The 25,324-nt window shown below is 32.2% G+C and overlaps 2 protein-coding genes across 2 annotated transcripts; one reads left to right on the forward strand and one right to left on the reverse strand.

Annotated features, from left to right (window-relative positions):
* Nucleotides 1-1,113: 1,113 nt before the first annotated feature.
* On the reverse strand, nucleotides 1,114-3,741 carry LOC18051404 (GDSL esterase/lipase At2g42990). Its single transcript, XM_006447611.2, has 3 exons — nucleotides 3,207-3,741; nucleotides 2,557-3,046; nucleotides 1,114-1,541 (listed from the first exon to the last, which is right to left on the reverse strand). Exons 1-3 carry the CDS (start codon nucleotides 3,579-3,581, stop codon nucleotides 1,348-1,350), a joined length of 1,059 nt encoding a protein of 352 aa, XP_006447674.1. The 5' UTR covers nucleotides 3,582-3,741; the 3' UTR covers nucleotides 1,114-1,347.
* A 13,699-nt stretch (nucleotides 3,742-17,440) lies between these two features.
* LOC18051405 (probable lipid-A-disaccharide synthase, mitochondrial) lies at nucleotides 17,441-20,332 on the forward strand. Its single transcript, XM_006447612.2, has 8 exons — nucleotides 17,441-17,770; nucleotides 18,021-18,120; nucleotides 18,231-18,336; nucleotides 18,433-18,656; nucleotides 18,816-18,894; nucleotides 19,150-19,388; nucleotides 19,547-19,773; nucleotides 20,022-20,332. Exons 1-8 carry the CDS (start codon nucleotides 17,517-17,519, stop codon nucleotides 20,206-20,208), a joined length of 1,416 nt encoding a protein of 471 aa, XP_006447675.2. The 5' UTR covers nucleotides 17,441-17,516; the 3' UTR covers nucleotides 20,209-20,332.
* The last annotated feature ends 4,992 nt before the right edge of the window (nucleotides 20,333-25,324 follow it).

A 25,324-nucleotide genomic window follows, 5' to 3' on the forward strand; every position in this document is an offset into this window, starting at 1 on the left:
AATTTATTGTTGTTATTTTTCACTAAAATAATTTTTTTTAAATTAAGAAGATGAACAAATTATGTACTTGGGACCATTTTAGTACGTTTAAAATTCTAAATTATATTCTATTGGTAGAATATGAAGCTTCTATTTGAATTGCAATTTTATTTTGTGCTTTCTTAAATATAATTATTTTGTATAGAATAAATATTTTTAGGGGTAAAATTCCTAATATCGTTTTATTAGCTAGGTATAATTTATTTTTTCTACGTATGAAATTTAATGATCAGTTTACAATATATATATATATATATATATATATTTAAAAAAACATAGTCCAAGGTATTATAAGGTCTTGGATCTGCCGCTATTACCAAAAACCTAATTTGGAGGGTAATTTTGGCTTTTGAGTTTTTGATAAATTCATAAATTAAAAGTATTTTTTTAAAATTAACATATGGGTTTCTTGAGTAAATGAGTGTCCATAATATTATTTAAGGTGCAAAGTCCCATCATATTGTTAATATACATAGAAAGAAGAAGAAAATTTGTGCACTCTACTAATTAGATAACACATCAAACATCTTAAAGATATTTCCAGTTGTCTTTAGGGCTTAATTGAGTGGTTTTTGAGTATATTTCTGTGACAATTTAAAAGTTAAATCCCAAGTTCAAATTAAAGTACAAATCTTGCGGAATTAGGGGCTAAAAAATTAACTTGGACTCTGCCCACCTCTGCCTTTTGGAAAAAAATTTAAAAAGAAAAAAGAAATATTTAATATAAGAATAAGTTTAAAAAATGTTTAAACACTTGAAATTGTGAAGTAGACTGTAGACAGATTATATTTTAAAAATTGATTTATGAACTATGAGAAGAAAATCAGTAATGTTCTGGATCAACATAAGTAACTATATATTCCAACAGCCCTAGTGTTTTTTTTTTCTTTTACCGTTAAATTAGTGGTTTTTTTTAATTAAATTAACTAGTCGTTAAATTAACATTTTTTCCAATTCTAAACGGACCTAGCACCCCGTACCTTTGTGTCCCCCCCCCCCCCCCAATCATTTAATCAATAATAAAATGACAATAATGCCATAAAACTCACCAATTGTTCACATCATATCTAACTCCAACAGAATCGTTTATTTGCTACATTAAGATAATATTGACATTCGTCCACTCAAAAGTGTGTAATGTAAAAAATGCAAAAAATAAAAATTAAATGTTTAGACAAGACCTGAAATACTGCAGCAGTAATTAATCGAAATGGCTTGCTAAGGTAGTCCCCTAACCCGACATAATATTAAAATCACGCAAAATTTGCCAAAAGAACGTGGAAAAATGGAAACTTTTGAATTCTAAAATCATGCAAAATTTGCCAAAAGAAGAGGAGTAACGTAATCCGAGATTATTTTGTTGGTTTTTTCTGTTGGGTGGAAAGCATCCCAGAAGACGTATTTGCTTGCATCTTCGCATGTAAATGGACTGCGTTGACTGCAGAGGTAGCTCATTTCATACGTTCCTGTGGCACAACAAGCTTTTTCCACAACTTCAAATCCTGCATGTTAAAAATGGAATTACATACGTAGTGATTTTAAAGTAAAAAAAATGATTAATATATAGAAACATATATAATTACTATCACTAATTAATGAACATGTGATATAAAACTTTTAAAAAATTTTATTTGAGATTGAGATGTTGAAATTTTCTGTTTTCGAACAAAATGACTCTATATCAAATAAAAATAGTTAAATAATGGGATTATTTTTAATGTCGTAATTTTATGTTTCGAACAAAATGACTTAGTGTCAGATAAAAATAGTTGGATAATGGGATTATTTTTAACTTAAATGTTTACTAAATGCTTAGCAACATTTCTCAAGTCTGCACCTTTTAAAAATGTTGATTCAACTATTATATTTAATCCACATTCTACTAGGGATGTATACCTGAGTTATATTTGTGATTTCGAAACGGACCTTAAATATTGGAAGAAAGAAAAAATAATGATGTTTGTTTTATTATATTTATTATTATTTTAATGATTTTCTAGCATTGAATTGAAGAAGCCAAATTTTGGATTTTGTAGTTGCTATTTTGGTGCAGTGAAACTAATGAGACTGATTCAGCAGACCAACACGAGTTGTTCCAACCAAACATGTCGCTTGTTAATTAAAAGCAAATTTAAGTTTTCAACCGCTACTTTGATTTTTAGGTAGACTCTTGAATAATTGAATCCACCAAAAATACCATGACATCATGTTTTCTTTTTGCTCCTCATTCCAAGAAAAAAATATGTCAATGTTTTTACTTGAAATCGGAAAAGTAGCTTTTCCGAGACTTTACTATTTACGTCGTAAGAAAGTCACATTAAAATTCAATAATTTAATTTATTAAAATAGTTATACGAAGCTTATTGCAATATTATATATATGTGTGTGTACTTTTGATTGTCGTTGAAAACATTTTTAAAAAATCAAGAAACAATTTTAATATGTCAAAGAGGAAGTGATGGACGCACAAAAATGAGGAGCCATTTGTAGATTCAAGAAAGGATAAGTAAAACTTACCATAAGCATCGGGTTTTCTAATGATTTGATCAAAAATTTTGAATGCCTCAGCGTCCAAGATTCTTATTCCAGGAAGCTCCCTATTAAGCTTTATCGCCAAACTAGACAACTTGCCATTAAATTCCAGGGCCACATTGTTGTATTCCTCAACACAATCATGGTGACCAGGGAAATTTGTGGTCCTCTCTAATGGCAAGCACCCCATTGGAGGAAGCCCAGTGAGGGAAAATTTCCTAGCTCCAAGGTTATACAACTTCCTGAGAAAATTTTCAGCAAGTCCGATTAGAAAATCCTGGAACTGCGTAGGACTAAGATGGGCTCTTCTCTGAGGAAATATGTAGTAATTTTCCAGGAAATCATTTGTTCCTAAGCTCACTATATACAATGCCTCGGTAACAATTTCCTTAGCTTTTGCTTCACCGACATAAGCTCTCAGTTTGTTTTGATAATCCTGAAAGTACTCCAGTTCCTTCAATAAGGGAATCACATTCTGCAATTTAATTTAATTAAAACAAACACATCAGCAACCAGGATTTTGGATCAGCCGGCTAGGTCATAATGCAGAAATTTTAAACTTAACTTGGCTATAATGCTTATCGGGATATATTTAACAAAAGTGTATCTGAAAATGATTTGTTTGAAGGACTTACAAGTACGCTGGAAGTCACGATGTCGTAGCCAGTTCCAGCAGAGGCAAAGCAGACACCGCTGGCGAAATCCGAAATGTTATACGCTGGATCTAGGTAAGCTGGGATTGTTGGCTTGAGGCCAAATGCCTCAGAAATGAAATCCGGAGGAACGCGGCCATTGCAGAAGCGGCCTGTAGGGCGGCCGCCTTCAAAATCGCGGCCATAGGGATGGAAATTGCTCTTCAGGACTGTCGCAATCACGTTGTTGTTTCCTGTGTCAACTGATGAGTCTCCAAAAACAATGACTGCTGGTACTTTTGCTTTGACCAGTATAGAGCCTTGTGTTAACGAAAGGGCCAGAATCAAGAGCCCTGCTGAAATGTATGTGAATGCCATTCTGTTTTGTTTTCGAAGATCAATATTTGGAGATGGACTGGTGATTATATTCAAGAATTTGATGAGATTTTCTACTTTTGAAATGAGGTCTTGGTGGTGCGGCTATTTTAAGCGTTTTAAGCATGACATAATGACTGAATGAGCGTCCCCAATTTCATTAATTAAGCATTAGTGGCGAAGAAAAATATATGGCTTGTAAATAGATAGGATATACCAACAACGGCCTACGTTAGCTGACATGTGATTGTTCTATTTTAATTAAAGTTTTTTGTTTGAGGTTTAGAAATGCAGATGTGTTAAATATTTATTGAAATAGTTTTATCATTCTAGTGGTTTTACTCGGTTTGAATCTGGATTAATTGAGATTCAATGTGGTCTTTAGATTTTAGATGATTTAATACACCAAAAAAAATAAATAGATAGGATATTGAAGTAAAGATAAAAAATGGATTGTTATTTTTTTATCAATTAATATTTATCTCCTATTATTTGATTGAAACATATGTGATTCAGGTGGTGAAACATTACAATACATTGAGAAATAAGAGCTTATCGTTGTAATCTTAGAGTAAAATTTAATTTACACAGGATTTTAAGTGAATGTTAAAATATGGCAACCTTTCATTAAGAAATATTATTGCTGGTGTTGAGATATGTGGTTATTTTGCTTCAAGATATATAAGCGAAATTTGCGAACAAATTGAAGTTTCCGTACATTTGCATTATCATTGGTGAAATATAGAGGTGAACGGCAGGTAACCGGCGGTTGTAATTTTTAAGAAGTCATTTTCTTGTATGTAAAGGGAAAATGAAAGCGTAGTTTTTAATTTAAAAGGCACATGACAGATTGACAGTAGTCTCAATTAAGGGGTCCTGAAACAATAAAGGCTTCCAACAGAGAAGGTGACATTCATTTGCTGTCCTATCCATTTATGAAATCTTGATGCAGCCCGCTCAACCATATTTGAGGCTTTAGACAAATAATTTTAATTCGTTTTTTAAATTTATGATAAAAAATATATCTATTAATTATAAATTATTTATTGAAAATCAATTCTTTAAACACTATAAAATGTAAAATTATTAAATAAAATTCTATTATATTATTGCTAATCTATGAAATTTTAATTCAATTATAACATTTTCACTAATTGTTTTTTTTTTAACTCAAATTACATCTTTTTTACTACTCCTTTTGTAGATTAAACTAATTTTTCTATTCTTTTATTTTTTAAAGTTTTTTGATAAAGTTTTATTTCAAAATAGATAAAACAAGCACAAAAAAAGTAGATTAATAAAAAGAATTAAGAGAATAATAAAAAGATAAAATCTTGAAATTTAAAATCTGGAATTTATCGGTTTTGTAGGAATTAAAACTACTAAGTACTACATTAAATAAACTTTATAGGAATTTGATAGTTTATTTAGGAAAAGATCATTATAAAATAATAATCAATTAAATGAATAATAATGACTTTTAAATTTACTTTCCCCTTTTATATATAAAATAATAATCTTATGATACCTTTTATGTAAAGTGAGACCTTCGGCAACAACTTAAGTTGTCTAGAGGTCAAGTTGCTACTACTTGATACCAGTCATACATATGCTGCATAGTTTTTGAAAACTCCTTTATAGCTCAGTTACATTTTCACATTTTCTATGCACTTCTTGAGCATTACAATCCTTGAACATGAGACCCTGATCATGCAACTCTTTTCTCTAAAATTAAAAGAAAAAAGAAATAATAATGACAATAAATTGGATTTCTCTTTAATTGAATAATATATGGATGATCATTTGGAAATTAGCATGTTCATGCATGTGAACAAACTGATGTTCAAACTTGAATGTGCTTATCAAAGAGAAGGCATAAATTAATTAGGATTATTGTGACTAAACCACAATAAAATAAAATTATTTATGAGTAATGATCTAATGGGCGATAATGTTCATTCTATGATGAGCGATAGTGCCACAAACTGCTGTCTAATTAATTTACAGTTTTAACATTACTCATAAAGAGTTACAAAATTATGTCATATGTATTAAATACTTATTATATGATGGTCACTGATTCTCACTAAATCATTTTGGTACCTAAGGAATCGGCATCATAAATTATAGGAAAAATGACAAACACACCCCCAACGTTTAGGTAAAGGAACAAAAAACCCCCTTAATGTTTCAAAAAAAATATTTACACCTCAATTTATTATAATTTTACCATTATACCCTTCTAGCATATAAAAAAAATTATTAGATTATCCAATTTGTTTATATATTGTTAATAAAATTATAAATAGACAAATTGCTAAAGGGTGAATCTGTGGTATTGGGCCTTCTAGTATCAGAGCCAAGGGGAGGATAGTGTTTTATGGTTTAGAGTTTTGTGTTTAAAAACTTGTGTTTTATTTTGAAGTTTTGTTGTGTGTAGTAAATCTTTTATTTTGAAGTTTTGTTCTAACTCTTCTTCCGGGAAGATTAGTGATTCAAAGCATGTTGTGAGTTCAGAAGAATTCATTATTGAGAACTTTGATAAAACAATTGATTGTTGGGAACTTCCAAAAATTTCTAAAGAAAAGATTTACAAAACAAAAAAGCTTGATTTTTTAAAGAATGATTATGTAATAAAAGCTGAAGAAAGAGACATAACTCTTTCAGAGTCTTTTGAAACAATTCACTTGTTTTCAGAAAAGTCTTTAAAGAAATTGAAAGAAAAGAATTTTAATTACATTCACATCGGTTTAATCCAAGTCGGAATAAAACCTTTGACCAAAGAAGGCTTGGATACTTCTATCCTTGCTGTCTTAAGAGATGGGCGATTCATCTCTTTTGACGATTCTTTGCTAAGTAGCATCGAATCCAGTCTCTGTAAAGGTCTAATTTCTTTTGATTGTTATCCAAACATAACAATTTCTCTTAAAGACAAAAACATTTTGAAAAGCATGATTTTACAAACTAAAACGCATAATTATAATATGATTAAGGGATCTGTCCCAGTTGCTTTAATTTTCAAGATTTCTTACAAAGCCATGATCTCTGCTTTCAGTACGCAACATAAATTCCAGTCAAAAAGAGATGAGACTCTTCTCTTACAGACTGATCTGTCTAAAGCCAATACTGTCATTCCAAAACCAATCCAATGGAATGATATCAATCTTTCAGAGGAATGGATTCTTGAAGGAGCCGCTCCACCAGCGATTCCAAAACAACTTGAACCTAATACAAAGTTGCAAAATGTGACTCAGTATTCTGATGGTAAAGTTAAACTGTCTTTCAGGAGATTCAATTCAACTAGATTTTTTGATAAAGAGTTGTGCTCAAATATCCCTTCATTAGAAAGAAAATCTACAAAAATCCCATCTATCATAAATCTTCCTTTTCAAAGTCAACCTAGGTTTTCCACTTCAGACATACCTAGCTCCTCCATACGTTCTGTTGACTATACCACAAAAGTCCATCACCCAATTTATACTAGCAGTCAACATGAACAAAGACAAGAAGGAAAAGAACCTTCTCCCCCAACTTCCCCTACTTTCTCTGCTGTCACAGAAAATCTTATAAATGTTATTGAAAAGAATTTTGAGCCTGATAAAAATCTTCTTCATAATGATTTTATTCTGAGACAAATAAAGAAAAAAGACTTTGGTTTTTCAAGCACTTTTTGAACCAAAGAAAAGAAATCCAGCAAATTTACTATGAATTTGTAAATTTGCATCGAGTTCATATATTGTTTTTTGATTGGTTCAAAATATATTCTTCTGACAACCACATTGATTATCCCTTTAAAGAATCAAACCCTATTACTATTAGGAAGAAAGTCCCTGAGTGGAAACTTTCTGATAGTGATATAACCATAGAATCTGAGCATCCACCTCTTCGAAGTTTAACCGTTGATCAAGGTGAACCTCCTGTCCAAATTAGAGCTTCACCTTATAAAATCCCAAGGCCAAATGATACTGATGCTAATTTAAGTAGTATTATTCAACAGAATAATTTCTGTAATACTAACTTAAATACTATTGGAAAGCAATTGGCCCGTATAGAAAACCAATTTCAAAAGTCAACCATAGCAATTTCTTCTATTTCTCCTGTTCCATCAAAATCGGATTCTGACAAAAAGCTTAAGGAACCTATTTTCAAACCTTTCTAGGTTTCGAAAACAAGCTAAAAGCTTGTCCAATAGTCAAAGTCAGATTTTACTAAAGCCATTAGAGAACAACTAGATAGGATAGAAGTTGTTTCTTCTTCATCTAGCAAAGTTCAAATAGCCCCTGATACTCCTCAATCTAGCAAGATCGGAGTATTAGAACAAGACTAAATGTCTATAACATCTTCTGATATAGAAGCCTTCAAAGAAGAACCTATTCCTAAGGCCAATAAAATCCATTGGGAATTAGCCCTTCCCAATGTCAAGTCTCCACCGGATTTGACCATAGACAACAGGCCGAGCGCATTAAATCAGTCTCGATATAATGCATCCTCTGTCTATGAGTGGAATATAGACGGCATGTCTGAGTACAACATCCTAGGATCGTTGCAACAAATGACCATGGCAGCTAATGCCTATAAAACCCAATCAGGAACTTTTGACAAAGCTATTGCAGAAATCCTTATTGCAGGTTTTACGGGTCAACTTAAAGGTTGATGGGATCATCTTCTCACCAAATAGCAACAATTAGAAATCCTAAACTCTATTCAAATAGACGAGAATGGTGCCCCCATTCTTGATGAATTAATAGTCCAATTCAGGATGCTGTTGCTACCTTAATATTGACTATTTCTCTACACTTCATAGGAGACCCCTCTCACCTTAGAGATAAGAACGCTGAGTTACTACATAATTTGAAATGTAGAAAACTTAGTGAATTCCAGAGTTACAAAACCACCTTCTTTACCAGACTCTTTCTCAGAGATGATGCAAATCATATAACTTGGAAAGAGAAATTCTTAGCAGGTTTACTTACCCTTTTGGGAGAAAAGGTTAGGAATTCCATAAAAGCCCTTTATGACAACCGCATTCCTTATGACGAACTTACTTACGGTGAGATAGTCAGTTTTGTTAATAAGGAAGGATTAAAGATATGTCAAGATTTGAAATTACAGAAACAACTTAAATGGGAGCTTAGGAGATCTAAGCAAGAATTAGGCAGTTTCTGTAAACAATTCAATTATGACCCCTTTAAAACTTCCATCTCCAAAGATTGTAATGGTGAGTGTTCTTCTAGACCTCACAAGAAACATTACAAATCCAAAAGCCATAGGAAACCATTCCAGAATTTTAGAGAAACTTCTTATAAGAAACCCTCGAGGCCTTATAAAAAACCCAATTTCTCTAAAAAGAAAGAGTTTAAAGCCAAACCAAAAACTCCTTTTAACTACAGAGAAGCCACATGTCATAAATGTGGAATAAAAGGCCATATTGCAAAATATTGCAGGATGAACATGAAGCTTCATGAGCTTGGCCTTGATGAAGAAATCCTCTCCAAAGTTGCCTCTCTTCTTATAGAGTCTTCTGACTCTGAGTCTTCCATGTCGGGAGATAGTGACCCTCTTCAGGTCGATGAGCTAATTGACTCGGACTCCTCTGCATCTAGCAGTAGTGATTCTGAATCAGAATCTTTCTTAAAGAAAATCAATGTTTTGACTAAAGACCAAGAAACTTTTCTTGAACTTATTAAGCATATTTATGATCCAAATCTTCAAAAAGAATACCTTGATAAGCTTTTGAAAACTCTAGATTTTAACAAAGCAGAAACTTCTAAGATTCCAATTGTTAAAAAGAATTCCTATGATCTTACTGAAATTTTAGACAAAAAGAAAACGAAGAAAATTACCCCCAGTATCCAAGATCTTCAAAAAGAAATTAAAGACATTAAATTTGAGATAAGAGAGTTGAAAAAAAAGCAAAAGAGTGATTCTGAAACTATCCAACTTCTTTTACAAAAACAATTACAGGAAAATTCAGATAATGAATCCAATCCTGATAATTGTGATAATGACCAAAATTTAGAAAATATTGAGTCTGTACCTGATGATTTCCTATTTGTTTTAAAGCAGATCACTACGAGAAAATATTTGATTAAAACCACCCTAGTTTTTTCTAAAGATTTTGCTATAGACGCCATTGCCCTTTTTGACACTGGTGTCGATTTGAATTGCATAAGAGAGGACATTGTCCCCAAAAGATTTCATGAGAAAACAAAAGAAAGGCTTTTTGCCGCCAACAATTCAAAACTTAAAGTCAATTCTAAAGTTGAAGCCTCAATTCATAACAATGGTTTTGAATTTAGGACTTCTTTTGTTCTTACAAATGACATACACCATGCTGTCATTTTGGGAACTCCTTTTATAAATCTTATTACCCCCTATACTGTCAACTACGATAGTATATCTTTCAAAGCAAAAAACAAAAAATTTATTTTTCCATTCATTGAAAAGCCAAAGACAAGGAATTTGAATATTGTTAAAGCTTGTTCTGTTTATCAAAATTAAATCAATAATCTTCTTAGATCAAGACAAAATGATTTAATGTTTTTGCAAAAGAATTTAAGTCTAAAAAGGATTGAGAGCCAATTACAAAGTGATTTCATAAAAAGAAAAATTTCAGATATCAAAGCTCTTATTGAAAAAGAAATTTATGCAGATCTACCTTCTGCTTTTTGGAATAGAAAACAACACTTGGTAGATTTGCCTTATGAACATTCTTTTGATGAAAGACAAATTCCCACTAAAGCCCGTCCAATTCAAATGAACATGGATTTGGAACAACATTGTAAAAATGAGATCAAAGATTTGGAGTCTAAAGGACTCATATTGAAATCTAGATCTCCATGGTCTTGTGCTGCTTTTTATGTAAATAAAAATTCTGAAATTGAAAGAGGAACACCAAGACTGGTCATTAATTATAAACCCCTTAATAAAACATTAAAATGGATTAGGTACCCAATATCTAATAAAAAGGATTTGTTTCAAAAACTGCATTCTGCTTTCATATTTTCAAAATTTGACATGAAGTCAGGTTTTTGGCAAATTCAAATCCATCCTAATGACCGTTACAAAACTGCTTTTACTGTTCCTTTTGGACAGTACGAATGGATTGTTATGCCTTTTGGTTTGAAAAATGCACCTTCTGAATTTCAAAGAATTATGAATGACATTTACAACCCTTATTCTGAATTTTGCATTGTTTATATTGATGACGTCCTAATTTTTTCTCAGACCATTGACCAGCATTTCAAGCATTTAAAGACTTTTTACTTCGCCACTAGAAAAGCTGGATTAGCCATTTCTAGTTCCAAAGTCTCCTTGTTCCAAACAAAAATTAAGTTTCTTGGTCATCATATTTCCAAAGGAACCATTACTCCTATTGAACGTTCTCTTGTCTTTGCAGACAAATTTCCAGATAAAATCCTTGATAAAACTCAATTACAAAGATTTCTAGGTAGTCTAAATTATGTTCTTGATTTCTGTCCTAATATCAATAGGATGTCCAAACCCTTGCATGATAGGTTAAAAAAGAATCATGCTTCTTGGACTGAAGAACATACCAAAGTAGTTAAGCTCATAAAGAATTCTGTTAAAAGCATTCCGTGTTTATATCTTGTAAACCCTGCATTACCCAAAATCGTTGAGACTGATGCATCTGATTTAGAATATGGAGGTATATTGAAACAAAAAGAAAATGATAAAGAACAGATAGTACAATATGTTTCTGCACACTGGAATGAATGCCAGAAAAATTATTCTACTATCAAAAAAGAAATTATTTCTATTGTTTTGTGCATTTCCAAATTTCAAAGTGATTTATTAAATCAAAAATTTTTACTTAGAATTGATTGTAAAGCTGCAAAACATGTTTTAGAAAAAGATGTTCAAAACATTGTATCAAAACAGATTTTTGCACGTTGGCAAGCTATTTTAAGTGTTTTTTATTTTGATATTGAATTTATTAAAGGAGATACAAATTCTATTCCTGATTTTCTAACCAGAGAATTTCTCCAAAACAGATAATGCCGCCGAAAAGAAGAGACAAAGGAAAAGGCATTGCAAAAGACATTGAACCTAAAGCCACTCCTAAAGAACCCCAATCCTCTCCTCCTAAAGAAAAACTACTCTCTTTTGCCATGCCAATCAAATCTTGGATTGACATGATAGAAGATGAAAAAGCAAAATCTAAAGCCCTTTCTACTCAAGACCAAGTAAACCAATGGATCAAATCCATTTCTAAATCCCCTGAGCTCATGCTTACTTTACAAAACATCTCCCAAAGCCAAGAACCTCCAACATAGATTTCTAAGAAAGAAAGCCCTAAAGATATTACAAAATCATCCCAAAATATTATTATTTCTGGTGAAAGTTCATCTTCACAAATTGTTCTTTCACAACCAACAAAGAAATCCTCGGTTTGGTTTGATAAAACCCATTTCCAAAATATCTTAACTATCGAAGATGAGTTTTACCATACTGATCAATTTCAAACACTTACAAAGTTTTTCCCCAAAGGCTGGTTTTTTAAACCATGGGATTTAACAAAACCCCAGCCTTATTATCAAAGCATTTTGGAAGCCACTGAGTCGGTTAAATTCAAACATTTTTATCTCAGTGACTCCCATTCTGAGCCGGCCTATTCTACGACCACAATCTTAAAAGTCTTGAGCCCAAAACAGTGGGGTGATCTACTCCACAACCAAAAGAGATTTCCCTTCAATTTTCAAATGTGTTTACCACATTGTTTGACATATTCCTATTGGGATTATCAACAAACCTGGTTTAACACATTCTTTTTACAAAACCCAAAAAAGACTCACTCATGGTTATTTTTCTTCAATTCAAAAATAACCGTTCAAAGCCTCCCAAACTGGTTCCAGCAGTGGTGGAACTATTTTGGCCCAATACCACATATTCTAACTTCGAATGCCACCTATTGTTTAAACCTCTTCAAAGCCCATTATATTCCTTCCGAATCAGAGAAAAGGTTTCCTCCTTTTTTTTGTTTCTATACAAACTTCTTCCTTCCATGGGTATGGATATGGAACCTCCGATATCACACCCAAGAAGCCCAACTTATCCTACAAAGAACCTTTAAAGTGAAATGGTGGTCAAAATTTGATGAACAATCTAAATTGACTGACACCTTAATCCGAAATTGGCTCTCTGCCAAAGGATTCCTTGAACCAACCATTAAACACTCCAAAGCCCAACAAACCTTTTTAACCCAAAAATCCAAAGCCCAATCTCTTTTAGCCAGTGCCAAAACTAAAGAAGAGTATTTTAAAGTTATGCAACAGCTTCTCGCCACAAGGTCTGAAACATCTGTTGCAAGTTTCTCTTCTAGCACCTCCGGAGATGAAGAGCCTTTTATTTCTCTTGGTGACGAAAATGAAAATGACTGCTTCGGCATTTTCTCTCCCTTAAAGCATTGAAGTAACTTTGTATAAGCCTTAAAAAATTAAAATATATATATATATATATATTCATTTTGTAATTTCCAATTGTATTTTCTTTTGAGTATTTGTATGTATGTATCTTCGGGTGGTCCCTTAGATACAAGTGAGAGCGAACATGTCTCTTCACCCGTATTATACTTTTAATTTAAAGTATGTATACTTTTGTTCTAAAGATTACTGTATGCTACAGCTCCGCTACAGTCTACAGTGTAGAGTTCCAAAGATTACTGTATGTTACAGCTCCGCTACAGTTTACAGTGCAGAGTTCCAAAGATTACTGTATGCTACAGCTCCGCTACAGTCTACAGTTTAAAACTCATTTTGTATATAAATCTAAAGGAAGACTGAGACTCCTCAGATTTTCTCAACCCCTCTCTCTTTAGTTTTCTATTTTTCTCTTTCTCTCTCTCTCTCTGGGAATCTGGAATTCGAAGGCTTCAAGGAAATTTTTCTGTCTTCAGACTAGTTCCTTGTCTTCAGATTAATTTTCCATTTTTCTTCCATAAAGCAAAACAAAGCAAGAAAAATCAGATGTAAGATTTGTAATTCCTTTCAAAGTTTGTAATTTTAAAGTTCTGTATGTTTAAATTTCCGCGATTTACTTTAAAGCAATTTAATTTTCGCAATTTATTTTAAAGTATTTAAATTTTTATACATGCTCTGCAGACTGATCTGTATCAGATCTGCCATATAACTGCTACGTTCCTCTGAGGCAACGAGACCAGATCTCAATCCTCAGTTGTATCTTTCTCTTCTCCTTTCATTCCTTCAGAGCACCATTTCTGGGATCCAGATCTGGTACTATGTATGAGCCTTTAGATGTATGTTGTTGCTAGGCTTGCAGAACAAAACTAATTTGTATCTGGTAAAATAATTCTAAAATCAACCAACTGCGTTCCAAAGCAGATCCATTAAAAGAATCTAATTATTATTTGGTAGAGCAAGCTAATTTGGTATATCGGCTGGAAAACTTGGACATGTGGGATATTGATCTGTTCTAAGTCAGATCTAGTTCCAAAGGCAGACTAGTCTCTGCATTGACCGGGTTAAACAATGCCACGTATCAACTTAGTCATATTTAAAACTTGACAAAGCCGTTCCAACCCAATTCAAGCATTGTTCATTTTCGAATTTCTTAAATAATTTCCTTCTTTTGATAACACATAAAACTCTAACCATAAAACTTGGACATGCGGGATATTGATCTGTTCTAAGTCAGATCTGATTCCAAAGGCAGACTAGTCTCTGCATTGACCGGGTTAAACAACGCCACGTATCAACTTAGTCATATTTAAAACTTGACAAAGCCGTTCCAACCCAATTCAAGCATTGTTCATTTTCAAATTTCTTAAATAATTTCCTTCTTTTGATAACACATCCATCCTTCGATCCTATATCCTTCTAGTATCCAATTTGTCTATATATTGTTAATAAAATTATAAATAGACAAATTGGATATTATAAAAAAATTATAAATATACCTTTATTGCCCAATTCTTGTATTTAAATTTTTATCAATAACCAATTTTCAAAAAAGACATCTATACACCTAAAACAATTGTAAGTAAATTATAATTTTAAAAATAAAATTAGTTATTAATAACCAATTTTATTTAAACTTTAAACTTGTATATTTAACAATTTTCCACATGTCAATCATTTAAACTTGTACATTTGTAACCAATTTTCTATGTTATTTATTATGGTTTTAATAACCAATTTTATTTTTAAAATTATAATTTATTTACAATTTTTTTTAAGTGTGTAGATATCTTTTTTGAAAATTGGTTATTAATAAAAATTGAAATAGAAGAATGAGGCAATGAAGGTATATTTATAATTTTATTAACAATATATAGACAAATTGGATAATTTAATAATTTTTTTTATATGCTAGAAGGGTATAATAGTAAAATTATAATAAATTAGGATGTAAATATCTTTTTTGAAACATTAGGGAGATTTTTGTCCCTTTGCCTAAACGTTAGGAGTGTGTTTGTCATTTTCCCCAAATTATAATGGTGGTACAAGTAGGGATGGCAATGGGGAGGGGAGGGGACCAATCTCCCCGTACCCATCCCCGATATTTTGCGTATGTCCCCGTCCCCTCCGCGTCCCCGTCAAAATTACTTGAGAGAATCTTCATCCCCCCCCGAATAATAATAGGGGATCCCCCAAGGTCCCCGATCCCTGAATAATTAATACATTTTTTTATTTTCGATTTTGAGTTAATTATATTAAAATAAAAAATTCAAATAAAAGTAAAGTTTGAAATATATCTTACATTAATATCCATTATAAAAGTCACATACATTAAATTAGTAAGTAACGTAGCATGCAAGGGATACAAACTTCTTTTACAAACTATCATGAACAAATTAATAGTCTAATACAAAATTGTTACAAATAAAATCGAATTTAGATTCAAAATTAACTTTTTCAATGGTGGCGTGGGCGCTTTATAAATGTGGACTATTCCCTGTACAACACAATAGTTAAATCAGAGCAAATCAAGAGCAAATATGAGATTATATTAGATTAGATATTAAAATTGTGATTCGCTGTGGGCAATTATAACATCTAAAAATTAAAAAAAAATAGATTTAAGTTTAAAATATTTAAAGAATGTTAAAATTAATAAAATTTTTGGGTTAATAGAATCTACTCGGTCTTTTTAATGTCCTAAATAAAAATTTAAAACTTTAATTAGTTAATTAGGCCTAAAAGTTTAATAATATAAATATTTTGATATTTTTATTTTTATCAATATTTATAATTTTATAATTTAAATTTTATTATTTATTTACTATTAATTTAAAAAAATTAAAATAAAATTAAAAATTAAAATGGGGAAATGGGTAGGGAATTTCCACCTCATCCCCATCTCCTCCCTGAATAAGAAATTGAGTAAAAAAATTTCCCTGTCCCTTCTCCAAATAAGAAATTAGGTATAAAATTATCCTCATACCCTCCCCGAATGAGAAAAATTCCTCAAAATACCCGTCCTCGTGGGGATTTTTGCCATCTCTAGGTACAAGACCCTAATTATCGAATTGAGCTGCATGTGAAACTAACTTTTCGGCTTATGTACTATGCATTGATGATGATGCATCATGCATGGCTCGACTCTAACTTTATACCGTTGAACATTGATGGATGATTGATTTTATGGGTCACTGTTTAAATGATATTGTTCAGTTATATTTCCAAAAGAACTAACTTTAATAAGTCCATATCTAGATTAATAAATAAACATATTATAAAATATAAACCCAGTTTCTCCCACTCACATGGTTGTATTGAACACGTTGGTGCAAGTTTCCAGTGGACGACATGTCGTCTCCTGATGGTATATGTGTGCGCCAGATTAGGATTTAGACACAAAGGTTTTCCACTTAGGTGAGGCTATTTGAACCCACCAAAATACTCATTAAATCCAATATTTAATAATTTTTTTAATTACTAAAATGTCCATATAGAAAATTACTATAATAGACAAGACTATATAATTAAATTACATAAAAAAATTACAGTTTTTCTCACATATTTTTTATTACTCAATGTACTGTTTTCACATTGTCGATGATTTTTTTAATCCACAGATTTTCTTAATGGAACGAAGTTTCAATGAAATTTCAATACATTTGGATGAAAGCTAGCACAATTCCTCTTGACTTCCACCATCTAATTTCATCATTTCCAATTTCTTTGGATAGGACAACGAATTTTCTTCCCATTCAGTAAGCTTTCTTCTATGTAAGAAAATGAAAAAAAAAACCATGCAAGAACTGTTGCAATTATTTGAATGTTTTATTTATTATAAATGTATTTGTAATTTTCTTATCAGTTGTTTATTTAAAATTTTTAAGTGTATTATTCCAAATGCATGAAATATTAAGGGAAAAAGATCTACTAAAAATTAAAAATAACAAGTTTAAGAATTTGGGATAAAATAGTGATGGGAAGAAATTTAGAAACAAAGAAGAAAAGAACAAAGAAAGGAGAAACGATGTGAAAAGAAAATGATGAGAGAAATTATGATAATTTAGTTTAATAAGGGTATTTTGGGTATTAACATGGGTTAGTAAAGTAAAATTGTATATTTTTAAATTTTCAAAATATATTTATTCAATAAATAAGTTTAATAAGTAATTAAGTGGGTTCAAATAGACTCACCACTTATATCAAATAAGTCCCGCTCACCGCTCACGGCTCACAAAGATTACAAAACTGCCCTGATGGTGCTATTTGACACAAATGAAAAACTATTTCCTTTTAGTTGAAAAAATCGTCCAAACATTTCAACACTAACGGCATGTGGACTCGGCCCATTTCAGGCTCAAAAGCGGCCCACATCGAGACAGAGTTGCTCTGTGTCATTTTCTGATTCTCAGTCAAGTTCTTTCACTTGATTACCGCAGGGTTCGAGTTAGAAATTCTCAAAATCACAGTTTTATTAATACAATTGATCACTCAAGAATTGATGAAGGTATTTCTGAACAAAATATGGAGATTGAGCAGCAAAAGAACCATGGGTTTGTTTGCATTGCAGTGGCAGAGAAGAAATATGTCAGCTTCAAGTAGAAGTAGAAGTGTAATTGAGGGTGCCATCAAAGATGGAGAGCTAAGAGTTTTCATTGTTGCGGGAGAAGTTTCTGGGGACTCGATTGGTTCGCGTCTCATGTCAGCTATGAAGAAACTAGCTCCGCTTCCCGTTTCTTTTTCTGGGGTTGGAGGGTAATCTTAGCTTTCACTCTTTCTTTGTACTTGTTAAATTTTTATGGTGCATTTGGGAACGTTACTCGTGTTTGAGTTTGAAGCCCCTCTTCGGGGGAAAAAAGAAAACTATCAAGTGTAGTTTATTGGTATATATGAACTGTTGTGTTTCTGTTTAATTTTGAAAGCACTAGGGCTATAATGTTTAGTAAGGTACTTGAAAGCGCTTATCATATTTCTCTAATGTGATCCTGTGTCTCTGCTCTCTAAGGTCCATGATGTCGGAGCAAGGAATGAAGTCCTTGTTCCCTATGGAAGACATAGCAGTAATGGGAATTTGGGAGTTGTTACCACATATTTATAAGTTTAGGGTAAGTAGTGCTAGCTTCAAAATCCTGTTTATGACTAGGTGCTTGAGGGAAACACCTATGCACCTTTTCAGTTTGGTTCTTATTGTTACTCTAGAACTTTAAAATGTCAGGTCAGGTTGAAGGAAACTATAGAAGCTGCTCTTCTGTTTAGGCCTCATGCTGTTGTGACAGTGGATTCCAAGGGGTTCTCGTTCCGTCTCCTAAAGCAATTACGAGGTAATATGAACTGTCCTCTTGAAGTTAGGATCAGTGTTTTCACATTTGCTTATGTAATAAGTCTGCTGTAGGACAATCGGGGAATGATTTTTGCAGCTAGATACAGTCACGAAAGATTGAATGGACCAGCGCACTTCCATTATGTAGCACCATCATTCTGGGCATGGAAAGGGGGTGAAGCAAGGCTAAAAAATTTAGCTGCATTTGTGGATCACATCTTGTGCATACTTCCAAATGAGGAAGCCATTTGTAGATTGAATGGACTGGCTGCAACTTTTGTGGGCCACCCTGTTGTGGAAGATTGTTTGGAGTTGAATTTGGTATGAATTTATGGTCTACTTTTGTTTGTGTGGGGTGTCCATATTTGCTTGGAAAATGGTTGATAAAATTTTAATTTGATTTTGAGTTTTCATGCTTTCCAAGTTTACCTTCTGTGTGGTTATTTTAGCACTAACAGAGGGGAAGGATAATATGTTCAGGGGAAGGGACCTGAACCATGTGAATTGAAGATGGAAGGAAACTCTGAAGATTTCAAAAATAAATATTCAGTACCTTCAGGTAATTTAAATCTGAGGAGTTTCTAAGGAGGCAATAGCTTTGAATTTTAAGTCATTAAACATGGACGGGAGCTACATTGCCTGAAGGTTTTTCAGGATCAAAGCCCCACCGAATTACTGAATCTAATTTGGGAGATGTTTGCACACAATAACACATACAGCCATAGAGCTGTACGTATGTATATTTAAGAATGCATGTGTCCATTTATTGAAATCTCATCTTGGCTTAATACCTCATACGTTTTATCTTTGAAAGGAGCCATGATCATTAGCTTGCTCCCCGGAAGCAGATTACAGGAGGTCGCTCGAATGCTTCCCATCTTTGCAAAGACTATGGAACTACTAAAAGACTCTTTTCCCGAGTTGATAACAGTCATCCATGTGGCACCTAATCGGCATGTTGAAAATTACATCACTGGACTTATTGAAAAATGGCCCGTGCCTTCTATATTGGTTCCTGGAGGATCCTCAAATCTAAAATATGATGCATTTAGTGTAGGTCCTCTCTTTCCCATCTCTTTATTTCAATTATTGGAGAAGTCATTTGTCAACTGAAACGGAGCTTCAAATTTCAGAAGTTCAGCACCTAATCAGTCGGACTGCATAGATTTGAATGGTATAATTTATTTAAACTTTGTTTGGATGTCTTGCAGGCAAGCAGGGTTGCTTTATGTACTTCAGGAACAGTTGCTGTGGAGCTGCAGCTTGCACGATTACCTTGTGTTGTTGCTTATCAAGCACATTTCCTAACTGAATGGTTTATTCGTTATAAAGCAAAGATTCCATACATCTCTCTGCCTAATATCCTCTTAGATTCACCTATAATTCCAGAAGCTCTGCTTCAAGCCTGCACACCTGATACACTGACCCATTTGCTGATGTAAGATCTGTCTGCAAGACAGTCATGGATTTTCATCCCTTTATTTTTTTGAAGTATCTGAGATTTAACAAATGGCACTCATAGTTAGAGGTGCTTTGGCTTCTTTGATGAGTGAAATCCTAGAAATAGTAATACTTTAGTTCTGTGTGTCTTCTTCAATTTGAAGCTCTCAGAAGTTGTCAGTGACATGCAATGAACAAAAATTTTTAGCTTGGCGTGATTAACTTGAAAATTGTGATCCACTGCAGGGAATTGATATGTGACGAGGGCCTTCAAGAACAACAAATTGTTGCTGCCAAGAAGGTTGTCAGACTTCTCTATCCTTCGGAAAGAATGATAAAGAACTTGGAACAACAGGATATTAGGTGGACCTTTCATGGTTACAGCCCGAGCATGATAGCAGCAGCCACCGTATTAGGCTTTGTGAAGCCATGAAAGATTGATGTGCCGATGTCAACAAACTCAGACACTCAATTCAATAGGACATTTTGTTTCTTTGGCTGCAAAAATTCATGTAGACTTCTTTCTATTCAGATCGAAATTATGAATCGGCTAAAATGCCTCATTAAACTACTAATAAGTTTTTAATTTACAGCAAACCTTTTATATTATTGTATTTTTGAAAGTGAAAATGCATTATGAGAAACACAATCCAAAATGTTAGCTAGCATAAGATAAAATGAAGTAGTTTTAGGTCCATATTGATATGGTAGTTGGAAAATGACATTAGGACATTACAAATTCAATCACATGCGTGGCAAATTTACGGAATATTCTCTTTATAGCTTAACTAACATATTTACCCCTCACTCTTTGGAACAAAAAGTGCCAAATTTTTACTTTGCTACACAATAACATTTTACTCAATCTTAATAACACTTTTAACAATCTATATTAAATAAAAAATCTACAAAATGTATAGGGTCATTGCAATAGTTTATTTCTAAGATTTTTACATCTAAATAAAAAAATTTAATTAAACTAAAATAATTTCTTCAAATAATTATTGGTTGACAAACCGTAGAAATGATTTGAAGTTGGGTTTATATAAACAAATCTAAAAACTAGTTGTTAAAAACATAAGATAAAAATTTTGTGCGAAATTAGCTAGCCATTTTGCTGACGGGACACGTTATTGTTGGAGACTTTAAGCAAACTGGGTAACCACTTTGTACAAATGTGGTTGCTGATTTGTCTTTGCAAGAAGATTAGCCCCTTTCAGAAATTCTAGCTAAGCAAACTAAGAAGGGGGGTAAATCTAGTTTTAAAAAAATTATACAAAAAAAAATACAATACAATAGAAATAAATGCTTTAAGAAATTTAATAACAGTAAATTCAATAATGTATAAATTTAAAAAGATAAGGGAGAAGAAAACAAATATAAAATTTTTTACGTGGTTCGGCAAAACCTATCTATGTTCACGCCTCCAAGTAAATCAAGCTTGAGGATTCCACTATTTAAGACTTCAAGATTTTACAATTGACTTTGAAAGTGTCAATATACCTTTAAAAGTAGTGATCTACACACACACACCTCTTTCCCCCAAGTGTTTCCCACACTTATACTCACTCAATTTTGATATATAAATGAAGATTACAAAGATTACTCTCTATAAGAGTATATAAGTAAATGATAGCTCATTATTGATTCAATGTACATATGTAAATAAGCAAGATGAAAGCTCAAGATAAGTTGTACAAACAAGTTTTAGCTTAATTGAGATTGAAAAAGTTGTAAAATTTGATTTCGATTTGAGTTTATATAGTTTGAACAAGTAAATTAGCCATTATTGACTTTCTAGGAACTTGCCAAATCGCTGCTAAAATGAGGCGGTTAGCCGTTATGCTGACGTGGCAAGATAACTTCACAAAATCGAATTTCAAATTTTGTCCAAGTAGTTCACCATTAGATTTAGTTGGTTAGCCGCTATGTTTCTGGACCTCATGCAGTTAGCCGTTGCTAATTAAGCGGTTAGCCGCTATTGTTTCAAAATATGTAGTTATGCCCAATAACTTTTGTAAATTATATTATAGCCCAAAATACTTTAATCTTTGCAAATAGGTCCATTTTAAGAATTTAAAACGACACTTATAAACCTCAATATTTTCAAAATTTTTCAATTTAGCACATAAAACTTGAAATATAACTTTTCTTCTAAGTATAAAACATTTATATTTATGGAAAATGATGATTTATTTAAAAAATAATCTTGACATTTAAAAATGCTAATTCATGTATATATTAAATTGTATTGGCTTTATAAATAGCAATAAAGATCACTTTGAACTATTATATTTAACATTCGTCCTTGATCATGCTGTTGTCCATTGAGTGTCTTGAATTTGATCTCACTTAAATAAGTTTTGCCCTTCAAGAACTAGTAAGATAGCGAAAAATAAATTTATCATTTTACCCTTGAAACATGTTGGTTATCATCAAAATCGAGGTTCGTATAGCCATTTAGGCCAACACTTTATATAATCAACTAGCTGCTTTTTTTCAATATCTATAGTTTTAACCCATACTTTTCTATAATTTTGAAAGTGCTAAAAAAGTTTTAAAAATTTATTAAATGGGCCCTCTTTCAAATTTTCATATTAGCATTAAGAACAAATAAACTCTCTATATTTTTCGACACATCGAAACCTTTCAAGGCTTTTTCAAATCAAACCATATGCTTAGAAGAAATTCATTTTCATAAACTTTTAGCTTTTGTTTTTCTTCAAGTATAGAAAACATATTTCATAGGACCAAATATAAATTTGAATGTCATGGGATACTAATTAAGTTTGAGCTAGTAAATACTTGACCATATATAAATTGAACAAACTAGCTTTACAAGAATTATAAAAATGAAACATTACATAAGTTAGTGTTCTTCACATTTGAATCTTGACTTCATGAGCATGTCTTTGAGTCTTTTGAATTTGATCCTATATGAATGACTTTTGACCTTTAAAAACTAATGAAATTCAAAAGAGTTTATATATATATATATATATATCTTTACCATATTATTTTTTATAATCAAAATTAAAGTTTGTAAGGCCTTTAGGTTAACATCTCAATTTCTTTCTTTTTTATTTCTTTCTTTCTGCTCTTTTTTCTCACTTCTTTGTTTTGGTCTCAATTTGCAAATGAAAAAATTTTGGGAAGCAGCTCTCAATTTCAATTTTATTTCATGCATCGATCTGAAGCAAGCAGGAAAAGCATGTAGTGAAGCACACAAATGCACCTGAACTTAATGAAGCAAGCAGTCGGCTGCTTTTAGTTTAATAAGCCACTTTTGGCTTCATTTTGTGGCTTTAATTCCATAGACATGTTTTTTTTTTCAAAATACTATTATATATTATTATCTAGAAAGGGAGAAAAGTTAGTTTATATAAATAAAAAAACTTTAGAGAACTGGGGTGGTAAAAAGCCCATAAGGAAGGTGTGCTTGGAGCACAATATCATTGTAGTGTAACTCTATGTTAAAGGTCAATTCGTTTTATTCTTTTTGCACTTGAAAAATGTCTTAAAGCAGTAAAAATTATTATAATACAACATCATTAAAAAAGCATTATGTGATACAGGTTAGTCCATTTTATTCCTTTTGCCTTTTTTGCACTGAAAAAACGTCTTTAGAGCAGCATAAAAATTGATCTTTGGGACAATGCTTTTAGCACGCCTTGGCGTTTTTGGTTGGCTACTTGTTCATGTTCTTGGGCTGCTATTTACGTGTTAATGTGCTTGTTGTTTGCCGAGATTGCTGCACTGTTTTGCTCATTATTCCAATATAGATATTTTCATCATTCTTAGAATTTTCATTTCATCTTTGGTATTACCACATTACGGGTAAAATAACAAAAGACACTATTGACGTTGATTTCTTGGTCAATTAGAAAATTAAATAAACGGGACGATATAAAGAATAAAAAATACATTGAATTTATGTGGTTCAGCGCTTAACCTATGTCTACAAAAGTAGAAAGAGTAACTTTTACTATTCAATGAGAATTGCAATGAATCTTTTTTTTTTTTTTTTGGCATAGCTATTTGCCTGTGCTCTCTTTACATTAAAAGCTATGTATTTATAATATAGTTCTAGTATCCGAAGTCCTTGATAATTCCTTATTTTGATCGGTTTTTACTATTTCATTAGAGTTTTATTCGAAGTCCATATTTCTCTCTTTCTCATATTGTGTTTACAAAATCTTTTGCAATCTTGCTTTCTTTGGTTCTATAACCTCATGCTTGCATAATGGACAGGTGCTTCCAACTCGTATATGCTCACGTGCTTCCAGATTGTATACATGCTTACTCTATGACATCTTTTTTATATCATAGAGCTCATTTTCTTACTCAATTCCTTTGGTTCCATGACATCTTACTTATGTCATAAAGCTCACTGTTTTTGCTCAATTACTCTATCTCCATGACATCTTGCATATAGCATGGAGCTTAATTCTTACTCAATTACTTTAGCTCCATGACATCTTGCTTATGTCATGGAGCTCACTTTCTTGCTCAATTACTTGGGCTTCATGACTTCTTCCTTATGTGAAGGAGCTCAATTACTTTGGCTCCATGACATCTTACTTATGTCACAGAGCTCATTTTCTTGCTCAATTACTTTGGTCCATGACATTTTGCTTATGTCATGGAGTTCAATTCTTACTCAATTAATTTGGCTCCATAACATCTTGCTTATGTCAAGAAGCTCACTTTCTTACTTAATTACTTTAGCTCCATGGCATCTTACTTATGTGATAGAGCTCACTTTCTTTCTCAATCACTTTGGCTCCATGACATCTTACTTATGTCAAGAAGCTCTATTCTTATTTGTTCAGTCACTTTGGCTCCATGACATCTTGCTTATGTCATGGAACTCACTTTTTTGCTCAATTACTTTGGCTGCAGGACATTTTGCTTATGTCATGGAGCTCAATTGTTTGCTTAATTACTTTGGTTGCACGACATCTTGCTTATATCATGGATCTCAATTCTTTACTTAATTATTTTGACTCATAAATATCTTGCTTATGTCATGGAGCTCAATTCATATTTGCCCAATTGTTTTAGCTTCGTGACATCTTGTTTGTGTCATAGAGCTTTCTTTCTTACTCAATTACTTTGGCCCATGACATCCTTCTTAAATCATGGAGTTCACTTTTTTTCTCAATTACTTTGGCTCCATAGCATCCTATTTATGTCATGAAGCTCAATTCTTATTTTCTCAATTCCTTGACTCTATGATATTTTGGCTTATGTCATGGAGCTCAATTCTTTGCTCAATTACTTTGGCTCCATGAATCTTGCTTTTGTCATGGAGCTTACTTTTTTGCTTAACTACTTTGGCTTCATGACATCTTGCTTAACTATTTTGCTTTTGTCATGGAGCTCAATTTTTTGCTTAATTACTTTGGGTCCATGAATCTTGCTTTTGTCATGGAGCTCACTTTCTTACTTAACTACTTTGGCTTCATGACATCTTACTTACGTCGTGGAACTTACCTCTTTTTTGCTCAATTACATTAGCTTAATGAAATCTTGCTTATGTCATGGAG

This window comes from Citrus clementina, unplaced genomic scaffold (assembly GCF_000493195.1).
Source record: "Citrus clementina cultivar Clemenules unplaced genomic scaffold, Citrus_clementina_v1.0 scaffold_2, whole genome shotgun sequence".
Taxonomy (NCBI): domain Eukaryota; kingdom Viridiplantae; phylum Streptophyta; class Magnoliopsida; order Sapindales; family Rutaceae; genus Citrus; species Citrus x clementina.